The sequence below is a fragment of the Berghia stephanieae genome, chromosome 14 (genome assembly GCF_034508935.2).
Source record: "Berghia stephanieae isolate SIO BIC M18660-M18661 chromosome 14, UCSD_Bste_1.3, whole genome shotgun sequence".
Classification (NCBI taxonomy): Eukaryota; Metazoa; Mollusca; class Gastropoda; order Nudibranchia; family Aeolidiidae; genus Berghia; species Berghia stephanieae.
In genome coordinates this window covers 17,984,013-17,995,902 of record NC_088373.1, presented here as the reverse complement: position 1 = coordinate 17,995,902, position 11,890 = coordinate 17,984,013, and the positions used below count along the sequence as shown (strand labels likewise).

General features: G+C 37.3%; 1 protein-coding gene across 2 annotated transcripts in view; it reads left to right on the top strand.

Annotated features, from left to right (window-relative positions):
• Window positions 1–2,190: 2,190 nt before the first annotated feature.
• LOC144959826 (cytochrome P450 2D28-like) overlaps window positions 2,191–11,890 on the top strand; it is a 14,169-nt gene continuing 4,469 nt past the window's right edge. For both annotated transcript variants that reach the window (XM_078892605.1, XM_078892606.1), the window contains exons 1-3: window positions 2,191–2,318; window positions 4,717–4,953; window positions 7,608–7,722. In XM_078892605.1, the coding sequence (XP_078748731.1) occupies window positions 4,730–4,953; window positions 7,608–7,722 (339 nt within the window). In that variant the 5' untranslated portion in view covers window positions 2,191–2,318; window positions 4,717–4,729. The remainder of the gene's footprint in view (window positions 2,319–4,716; window positions 4,954–7,607; window positions 7,723–11,890) is intronic.

The window sequence follows — 11,890 nt, the reverse complement described above, 5'->3', positions numbered from 1 at the left end:
TTGTACATCCACAACCAAGCAATCCCTCCCCATTGGTACATCCACAAACAATCAATCCCTTCCCACTGGTACATTCACAACCAAGCGGTCCCTACCCACTGGTACATCCACAACCAAGCAATCCCTCCCCACTGGTACATCCACAACCAAGCGGTCCCTCCCCACTGGTACATCCACATCCAAGCAATCCCTTCCCACTGGTACATACACAACCAAGCAATCCCTCCCCATTTGTACATCCACAACCAAGCAATCCCTCCCCATTGGTATATCCACAAACAAGCAATCCTTCCCCACTGGTACAGCCACAACCAAGCGGTCCCTCCCCATTGGTACATCCACAACAAAGCAATCCCTCCCCATTGGTACATCCACAACCAAGCAATCCCTTCCCATTGGTACATCCACAACCAAGCAATCCCTCCCCACTGGTAATTACACAACCAAGCGGTCCCTACGTCTCTACAAGAGCATGCTGCCCACAATACATATGTGAAAGATTACTTTAAAACTTGCGCTTTCGTATAGCGCAATATCCACTTAATCTGTTCAAAGCGCTTTACAAGAGGCCGCAGGCCAACAGCAACACTTGCTATGTAGGATGAGACATAAGGCCTCTAAAAAGCTAATAAAATATTTCTTAAGATCCTGCGTTTAAATTTTTGAAAAAGTTCCCAACATCTCTGGGTGACTTTGGGGTCGCGCATTGAAAATGAGTTCAAAACCTCAAATGCAGTCGTTCAATTAGAGCCAGTCCAAGACGATTTTTCAAATCATACACACAGCAAATATGTTACCTGTCATGAAAAGTACATAAGAACTTGTACTTGGAACTTGTACAAAAGTACACGTTATGAAAAATAAAAGTAGTGGATGTATTAAAGAAAGCTGACTGCATTAACATTGAAATAAAAAAGAAGAAGATGGCGTTGGCTGGGTCATATGGCCAGAATGGAAAAATGGTCACTTCCCAAGACAGCCCTGTGCTGGACAGCAGATGGGAGGAGAAAGCGGAGAAGACCCAAAGAAACCTGGCGAAGGACCATGGAAAAAGAAATAAAGAAGCAGGCCTGTCCTGGAATACAGCTACCGCAAAAGCCATCGATCGCAAAAAATGAAGATGTCTGGTGGATGCCCTATGTGCCTCATGGCCCGAACATAATTAAGTAAGTAAGCCAGTATGAAAAGTATATATAATTCTAAAACTGTTGCTATCATAATCAACATGGTAGGGCAATGAGTTCAAAAGTTATACAAATTTGAACATTGGACTTTTTTTTAGTCTGAGTACAAAAGGGCAAAAGTCCCATTTTCAAACCCAGCTAACAGAATAGATTATAGTTCTAAACAATTCAAATATATTGAATTTACAACATGCAACACTGACAAATTGCCCAATTTATTTTCAAAACTTTGACTGTTTTAAAAAGTTTAAAATTGTTCTTTTAAACAAGGATTGGTTCTCGTATTTAACAATTTGATATTAAGAATGCATTACCCGTCAAAATTTATTTTCAGCCAAACCCGGATGAGTGGCAGCCAAACGACTTTGATCGGGAACCTGCTTAACAACAAGGCTCATTGTATCAGTGGGGACTTTCCATCTGTCCAACATGTACCCGTTGTGGTAACGAGCCCGAAACCGCAGAGCATCTAGTTGAACGGTGTGTTGTGACGAAGCTCCCGGGTGGTTTTGCGACGGTGCACGAGTACGGTAAAGGATTTGCTAATTGGGTCGATCGTCATAACATCGTAAAGTGAGCACCATTAGAAGCTGCCAGACTCGATGTGTGAGGAAAAAATTCTTGAACTGATAGATACGCTTGTTTTGTTGTTTGTTTTTTTTTGTTTTTGTTTTTTTTTTGTTTTTTTTTTAGGGAGGAGGGGGGGGGGTGTAAAAAATATAATAAAGACGAGTAGAAATATTTTTGTAATAAAGTCATGGTCACAGCATAAATGGGTTTTCCCCAAAATCGAAGGGCTATGTCTAGTATAATGAAATGTTTTTTAAAATGTAAAACTACCAAACCAAACAAGTTTTAAACAATTTTTAAATAAACGCCAATATTTTGGAATTTAACAATAAAAATGCCAAACTGCCAACCCTGCTCGTTTCGCCCCCCGGACAGTTTCCACGTTTGGCCGGATGGTGTCCGGTTACCGAGTAGACAGTTGTATCCGTCTATACATCGTCACGCCATTTTACATCCCGGCAGTCATCTATAACAACATTCTCATATCCACAACGCAGTCTTCAGGTTGGTTCCTGTGTCAGTCTCAGGTTTGCTCATTCACCTATCAGATGTCATTATTTTGAGGTAAAAATATCCCCATGGATTAACTGTTTTGTTCATTAATCTTTCGCTGAGGAAGGGTTTTAATCCGAAATGTTTAAACATTTGTGGTAAATCCTCTCAAAACGATATTATATTAGGTTGGTTTCTATGTTATAACTGGACATCCAGTCCAAAGGATGACAAGTTGATTTTGTTTGTAAATGTGACCCACCGTCTTCATACGTTATTATGTCGGAATGGATCGGAGCCTTAAGATGAATCTGGAATTACACGGAGAAAGAAATTGATGCTCTGCGTTCAGTTTTTTTTTAAAACTCATAAAATCGATCTTGTGTCTATAAATCCAATGTCAAGCGTCTGGGGCATCCCGACATAATACCCTGCCGATACGGTGGGACACATATGTCAAATGTTTAGCAATTTTCACTTTAATATCCCGTTTGTTCAAATATCTCTCTCTCTCTCTCTATCTCCCTCTCTCTCTCTCTCTCTATCTCTCTCTGTCTCTCTCTCTCTATCTCTGTCTCTCTCTGTCTCTCTATCTATCTATCTCTCTCTCCCTATCTCTCTCTCCCTATCTCTCTCTCTCCCTATCTCTCTCTCTCTCTCTCTCTCTCTCTCTCTCTCTCTCTCTCCTACGACATAAAACAGGTCAAACACGATGGGTCACATTTTATTTTCATGAAGATTTTCTTATCCAAGAGAACAACATAATGTTTTACTTCAGACAAATAGATTCATTGAATCATTTCGGTATAACGTCAATGTGAATCAATGCTTCAATCTGACTTTAGCTTCTAATTAAGGAATATAATAGATTAATATGAAAGTCGTATGCTTTGGGGAAAACCCGATTTTACTATAGTGTAATAGTAAAAATCTTACGAAGCGTAGCTGTTATTCTTTGTGAACAACAAATATGTAGCAGTTCAATTATTGTTGTCACGTGGCACACATCCGGTTTGACTAAAAATAGATTTTGACGCGACATGCTGTCATAATCACAATGATAATTCTTATTGTCAAATCGTTAAATCTACAACCAATCGCTGTAAAAATGAATAGCTACATTTAGCTAAAATAGGTGAAGAATCTTGAGCTCTTGGTACAGAATTGTTGACCTCGTTCCAAATGGGCAAGCCAAAGGTCATCCAGCGGCAATAGGAATTTGTTTGAAATTCCAAACGAAGAATTTCTAGAATCTGATATGCTTTACATTTGATTTAGTGATGGCATCTTATTGTCTTGTATTGCTGGTCGTCAATAAAGATCATCCATCCTCGCTCTTTGACGCCCCATAATCCTTAGAATCTGTCGATACATCCTGCTACTAAAATAGTTATGCCATCTTATGATTCAATATATAACTACCCATCATTATACGTTTGGAACTGGAAGACCAAAAGGTGTGACGTGACGATTTCTCTACCCTATCACAAAAGTCTATCCACAGGGGACTGGAATCTTCGTCTTGTCTCTTGTTTATTTTAAAAACACAAACTGCATCCCTTGATTGTGAGTTTTGAAACCACCGAGGCCCAAAATGGGGAGAAAACCAACCGAGTCATCTTCTGATTTTGGATGGGATGGGGAAACATGAGTTCACGGATGCCCTTCTTTACGCTTAAAGCCGGAAAATCGGCGTTTTGAAATCTTCCGGCAAACCTTAATCGGTATTGTGTGTTTATAAGGCAACCATCAAGGAGAAGCGAGATGGATTACTGTAGTCTGTGTCTTATTGTTTTAGGATGATGCCATTTGTTCAAGAGAATCTTTGTACGAAATATTTTCATAATTTGGTCTTTACCAGATCAATACTTTCAATCTTTATTTATTTGAGCAAAGGACATCTCAAGAGATATTCATTTTATATTATATTACATTTCAGATGGTGTTATATTGTGTATTATATTTGTGTTATATTGTGAGATATATTTTGTGTTATATTGTGTGTTGTATTGATTAGGCTTTTTATATAGTAGAATTCCTCGATATTGTCAACTATTCACGTTAGGCTTAATTCATGTGACACGGCGTCTGAAAACAGTCCGACCTAAAATGCGACTTGACAATTGAAATTTGACGAAATAAGACTTGTGAGTCTTTAGCAGTATGAGATGTTACATTTACTCTCCAAAATAAAGACTTAAAATGAAGCCCACGTGTCTGATCTGTGGACATAAATTCCATATCTATCCCGACATCCCTACAAATTACACATTTGACACGGTGAGTCATACATGTTTACAAAACAATGAGAATGTGACCTTGACCTTTCATCAATGTGCTTTCCATGTGTGTTGCCCTAATCATTGTATTCACCGTGTTCGACACAACTAAGGGACAACACGTCTCACAAGCTCACTCACCAATTGAAAAATAAAACAAATGACTTACCTTTTTTACCTCTTAATTTCAGAGAGGGAAGAACGATGACGTTAGCAGCCCTTCTTACAACCAACTACAGTTGGATCTCACTGCTGGGATGTGTTGGGGTCCTTTACTTCATCCATTACAGGAACCAAAAGGCCAAGTACAAGAATTTACCTCCCTTTCCAACCACGCCACTTCCTATTGTAGGAAACTTGCTGGCACTAGAGAAAAATCCACGTAAGCAGATACTTAGATGGAGAGAGAAACATGGCGATCTATTCAGGTAAAAATAAAATAATGATGATGATAATGATGATGATGATGATGATAATAATAAAATAATAATAATAATAATAATAATAATAATAATAATAATAATAATAATAATAATAATAATAATAATAATAATAATAATAATAATAATAATAATAATAATAATAATGATAATAATAATAATAATAATAATAATAATAATAATAATAATAATAATAATAATAATAATAATAATAATAACAACAATAGTAACTATTAGAACACATACGCATCCATTGTTTTGTGTCTATGTGTTTATGTAAAACATTCAAATGTTCTGACTGCCAGATCAATCGTAACAACAAACAAACCTTTGTACAACGTTATAACCTGATTGATATAATCTAGTGAGAACTAATCACACATTTGGCTGTCTAAAAGTAATACCAAAGAGCGGAGTGACGACAACGTCATTCATTCTATTTGTCACGTCTATGTGGAAGAGTGGCAAGGAGGAATAGAGAGATAGGAGTCAGATAGTTTCCCCATAGACTAGCTACGAGTATCCGGTGCCGCTTTATTTTTCCCTGTTATAGTCGGGTAAAGCTCCAGACAACTTGACTGATAGTAAGAGAATGTTTTTAAGTTTAATGAAATAGGTGGTAGAAGTAGTGGTAGATAATTGGCACGTAATATAATGATAGGTAGGTTCAGAAGGTAATTATTAATCCCCGTTAAAGAAGAAGTACTTTAATAAAAATCAACAGAATTGTCTCATACAATAACAAGTTAACACATAATTAGCCAAAGAATAATAGTGCTGGTTTTAATTCAATAAATTTAAGCTATGGGTATTTAATTTTCATCCCGTATCACAAACTATTCATTTTTCTTTGTAAGGGAGCTTATCTTATGTCTCTTCTTTTATATGTGACAAGAGTCGATCCGTTCCAGTAGTCTCAGCGGATCGCTTGGTAGATTCCACTCTGTATCACTTGTAGCCAAACAAACGTTTCCTTGTTTTCCAGATGCAGGTTTGGTCTTTACCCCGATTTGTGAAACTAATGGAGCAAATCGTTGACTAGTTGTGACAATTTTTATAACCCTTATGAATAGTAGTGGTGTCGTGAGGGATTTCAATTAATACCCTTGACATCACCTCTGGTCTAAAGTGTTAATTAGTAATTTAATTAACGGGGCACATGAAAATTAGTGGGACGGGGAAAGATATGTATCAATGAGAGCATAATACTCAATGCATATAAATACTGAATAGAACTATCGTGTATTCGCGATAGTACATTAGTAAATGTAATTCGTGTAATGCAATTCATTCAGTTGAAAGGCATACATACTATATATACAATAATATATAAATATATACTCAAACGTGAAGTCTGTCCTACTGTATGGATGTGAAACTTGGAACGCATCACAGGCAAGTATAAGGAGGGTACAGATTTACGTAAACAGGTGCATGCGTAAGCTACTCAGAATAAAATGGATGGATAGAATAAAAAATGAAGAAGTATGGAAAAGAACACAGCAGAAACCAGTGGGAGAGGAAATAGGAAGAAGACGATGGAGGTGGACTGGACACACGCTTAGAAAAAATGACTCAACTATAACAAAGAAAGTATTGGACTGGAACTCTCAGGACAGAAGATCAAGGGGAAGGCCACGAGGAACATGGAGAAGAATTAAAGAAGCTGATATACAGAGAAGTGGTAAGACCTGGAATGAGATAAAAAAAGTTGGCTCGGGATAGAGAAAGATGGAAACTGTTTGTCTGTGGCCTATACCCTGACCCAGGGTGAAAAAGGCAATGATGATGATGATGATGATGATGATGATGATGATGATGATGATGATGATGATGATGATGATGATGATGATGATGATGATGATGATATAAATATATAGATAAAGATAGTGAATGAATATTTTATAATAATACGAGTCATCATTTACTGTTAATAACTTGAGTTATTGGTTTCAGTTATTTTTGGTTGTCTCTACTTACGGTCAGGCGAAACACAATATTAATGATCACTCCAACACACACTAATTTAATTGGCAGTAATTATTGATAACACAATGTAAGTCCATCACCTACCCTCATTCACACATATTTCTCGCTATGTCGAATTTTCGAGTTCCCTACTAGAGGCAGTGAGCTCTAAGCAGATAAATTGGGAGAGAGCGAGATGGATCACTGTTATCGTTTATATGCATTTCTCACGGGAGTTGGTGAATCACAAGGAACCAATAATATTCCAGGATTTGGCCTTGCCTGGTATTATTGGTTGTTTTCGTGAGACCAATCGAATTCTGTGTGTCATCATTGTTAGGTCTTACGATCTGGTAAATTACCAAATAGGTCGGTTACCTGTGTCCGTTACCAATGGCGGCCAAACCACATGGCTCATCTCGTCTAGCACCTACGTGTAAATTAAAGCAGTTTCAATGTAGTGTCAACCCCGTCTCTATAACAGATGGCCTTTCAATTATGCCTAGGGCCACAACATTAACACATGGCGACGCTGCGAGAGTAGGTATTGAGAATTTGTATTGATTTATTTACAATCCTGGGAAAGTTGAGATCGTTTTGAAATATAGCACTACACTATTTTTAGCCATTCGGTCAAAGGCTTCGAATAAATTGACACCATTTTTTCATTTCAGTTTAAACATGGCGGGAAATATCGTGGTATTTGTCAATGGCTTCCAGCGTATCAAGGAGATTTACGTGAAGAACGGACATCGTTGCTCGGACAGGCCTGTGCTATTCCACGATACAGTCAGTCTTGTTTTATACATCTTTGGGGGATAAGACACTCAATAATCAACAGGTTTACTGTAACAAGTCATGTACTCAACGGAACACAACAGTTCAAAAATGTAACAACTCTCCCTCCCACCCCCCCCCCACCCCGAAAAATACACACAATAGAACAGTATATTAAACTCGGAACTTTCTGGCTCAAAACCCTTCTTAAGCCAATGACAAAAACAGTAAAAAAAAGGCCCAACCGTTTATGCATCACTGTGCATCCAGACAGACGGCTAGGCATACCCACTATCCAAATTCAAAGCCATGTAGATCTCGTCTATTCACGTTTTTACTGTTTTTCTTATTGACTCAACAAGTGTTTTGAGTGAGAAACTTTCCGTGTTTGGAATTTTATTGAACCTGTTGCTTTGGTTAGTGTAGATGTATTGGTATCCATATGAAACAGTGTCAGACAAATTAGGGAGCAGTCACTGGTGTAAGATAAAAGATGTGAAAATGTGTCTATGAAACCGTGTCAGACAAATTAGGGGGCAGACACTGGTGTAAGATAAAAGGTGTGAAAATGTGTCTATGAAACAGTGTCAGACAAATTAGGGGGCAGTCACTGGTGTAAGATAAAAGATGTGAAAATGTGTCTATGAAACAGTGTCAGACAAATTAGGGAGCAGTCACTGGTGTAAGATAAAAGATGTGAAAATGTGTCTATGAAACAGTGTCAGACAAATTAGGGAGCAGTCACTGGTGTAAGATAAAAGATGTGAAAATGTGTCTATGAAACAGTGTCAGACAAATTAGGGAGCAGTCACTGGTTTAAGATAAAAGATGTGAAAATGTGTCTATGAAACAGTGTCAGACAAAATAGGGGGCAGTCACTTGTGTAAGATAAAGATGTAAAAATGTGTCTATGAAACAGTGTCAGACAAATTAGGGAGCAGTCACTGGTGTGAGATAAAGATGTGCAAATGTGGCTATAAAACAGTGTCAGACAAATTAGGGAGCAGTCACTGGTGTAAGATAAAGATGTGAAAATGTATGTATGAAACAGTGTCAGACAAATTAGGGAGTAGACACTGGTGTAAGATAAAGATGTGAAAATGTATGTATGAAACAGTGTCAGACAAATTAGGGAACAGTCACTGGTGTAAGATAAAGATGCGAAAATGTATGTATAAAACAGTGTCAGACAAAATAGGGAGTAGGCACTGGTGTAAGATAAAGATGTGAAAATGTGTGTATGAAACAGTGTCAGACAAATTAGGGAACAGGCACTGGTGTAAGATAAAGATGTGAAAATGTGTCTATGAAACAGTGTCAGACAAATTAGGGAGCAGTCACTGGTGTAAGATAAAAGATGTGAAAATGTGTCTATGAAACAGTGTCAGACAAATTAGGGAGCAGTCACTGGTGTAAGATAAAAGATGTGAAAATGTGTCTATGAAACAGTGTCAGACAAATTAGGGAGCAGTCACTGGTTTAAGATAAAAGATGTGAAAATGTGTCTATGAAACAGTGTCAGACAAAATAGGGGGCAGTCACTTGTGTAAGATAAAGATGTGAAAATGTGTCTATGAAACAGTGTCAGACAAATTAGGGAGCAGTCACTGGTGTGAGATAAAGATGTGCAAATGTGGCTATAAAACAGTGTCAGACAAATTAGGGAGCAGTCACTGGTGTAAGATAAAGATGTGAAAATGTATGTATGAAACAGTGTCAGACAAATTAGGGAGTAGACACTGGTGTAAGATAAAGATGTGAAAATGTATGTATGAAACAGTGTCAGACAAATTAGGGAACAGTCACTGGTGTAAGATAAAGATGCGAAAATGTATGTATAAAACAGTGTCAGACAAAATAGGGAGTAGGCACTGGTGTAAGATAAAGATGTGAAAATGTGTGTATGAAACAGTGTCAGACAAATTAGGGAACAGGCACTGGTGTAAGATAAAGATGTGAAAATGTATGTATGAAACAGTGTCAGACAAATTAGGGAGTAGGCACTGGTGTAAGATAAAGATATGAAAATGTGTGTATGAAACAGTGTCAGACAAATTACGGAGTAGACACTGGTGTAAGATAAAGATGTGAAAATGTGTCTATGAAACAGTGTCAGACAAATTAGGGGGCAGTCACTGGTGTAAGATAAAGATGTGAAAATGTGTGTATGAAACAGTGTCAGACAAATTAAGGGGCAGTCACTGGTGTAAGATAAAAGATGTGAAAATGTGTCTATGAAACAGTGTCAGATAAATTAGGGAGTAGACACTGGTGTAAGATAAAAGATGTGAAAATGTATGTATGAAACAGTGTCAGACAAATTAGGGGGCAGTCATTGGTTTAAAATACACGAGAGAAAACAACATGCCAAATCACCAGCCTGCTTCCATGGGGGAAGACTGATTTCTTCTCCCGGGGGGGGGGGGAGAGGGAGGGATGGCTTTATTTCTTTGTATTTTTCTCTCTGTTTTCTCTTGCATTGTTTAATTCCCGCCTTTCTGTTTGGACACCGATGCCTAATGTAAAGAAGAGAGTAACGTGGCTATTTTTAGCTATTCGTCTTGTTGACTCAAATTGCTCGGACCCACCGTTTACTCGTACTTCTTTTTTACGAAACCAGCCGTAACCCACTGGCAATTACCTCTCGAAGTCCCAGTTTCATTCCCAACTAGTCCTACAATCTCAGGTTCATTCTCCCATAATCCCGCTTTAATTTTCACTGGTATCCATCTCCCATAGTCCCAGGTTCAGTTCCTTCTGATCAGGGACGGCTGGTAATAATGGGCAGGGTGGGCAAATACCAGCCTGTTTTTTTCAAGTTATAAGCTGTATTACCAGGTCCGAAATAATCTAATTTGAATTAGATAATTTTAAAAGTTAGTACTTAAACTTGATGCTTCGTACTGAAATCAATTTGTATGTATATTTGATAGATTGCGAATCACCATGCACCCCGTAATGCATATACCAGGATACGCTCCTGTTCTTTTTTATCACCTCCCCCCCCCCTTTCCCAACGACTCCACTCCGCCCACATCGTCATCTCATCGTCACGTCGCCTGACGGTGATTTTGTTGTCTGGCCTCTCTAGTACTAGGTCGGGCTAATTCAAATGAGCCCACCTTATAAACCAGTGAGCACTAAATAGAGATTTTGGCAAACGAACTTTTTCTTATTTATTGCCTTACTTGTGCTGGTACCATTGATGTAATAACATTGGGAAGGTTCCAGTATTGAATTAAATTTATCAATTTACTAATATTATATCAAGTTAGTATTAACTCGTGTTGTTTTAATATATTTGTTTATCCATTTAAATTATTTCTTTTTTTTCTCGTTTTCTTTAGTGCTTCTCAAAATTCATTTATTTAAATTGTTGTCTTATTTGTTTTTTTTTATTTTTATTTTTTTTTTTTTTTTAAACAAATTAATTTGTTCCTTTTAAAAAAAAATTCTTAAAGTAATTACCGCTGTATTTTTATTGCCAGACTAAATATTTTTGCAAAACAATGTATTTTCTATTTCATTCCCTCTAATAAAACACTTTTATTCAGAAGTCACGACTAAATAAATGTATAAAATACAACCACCATTTTGGTTTACTCAACAATTGAATTAGTATACGAGAAATACTCTTCTGAGAAAGGAGAGAGTTGAATTCTAAGTTATAGAGGAAATAAAGACGTTTAAAGGAAGGGTGGGCAGATTCCGTACTTGCCCGTCCTGAAGCTAATACATACATAAGATAGTTCGCGATGAAGAGGCGGGAAGCTAGGGGTTGGTTGGGTAAGGAGTAAAGATAACACGGTCGTTATTGTTATAGTCTAACGAATGCATGAGGAGAGATTGGTAGCATTATTTAATTTGTCTTAATTGTATTGTATGAATTATTGGCGAAAGCCTAAGATTAAGTAAACTTTGTTTTTAATTTGTCTTTTTTTGACTATGGAACTGATACTTGTCATAGCAGACCTGCCTACTTGAAATAGGAAAATAAAAATCGTAGTTTTCAGGGTTAATAAAATGGTAGATATTTTAACTATCCTTTAAAAAATCACCGGAATTTTCGTCTATTAAGGTATCAATTTTTTTAAAAACGAGAAAAACGGATTGGAAACGTAATAATGATGGTGATGATGGTGATGGTAATTGTGATGGTGGTGGTAGTAATGATGATGGT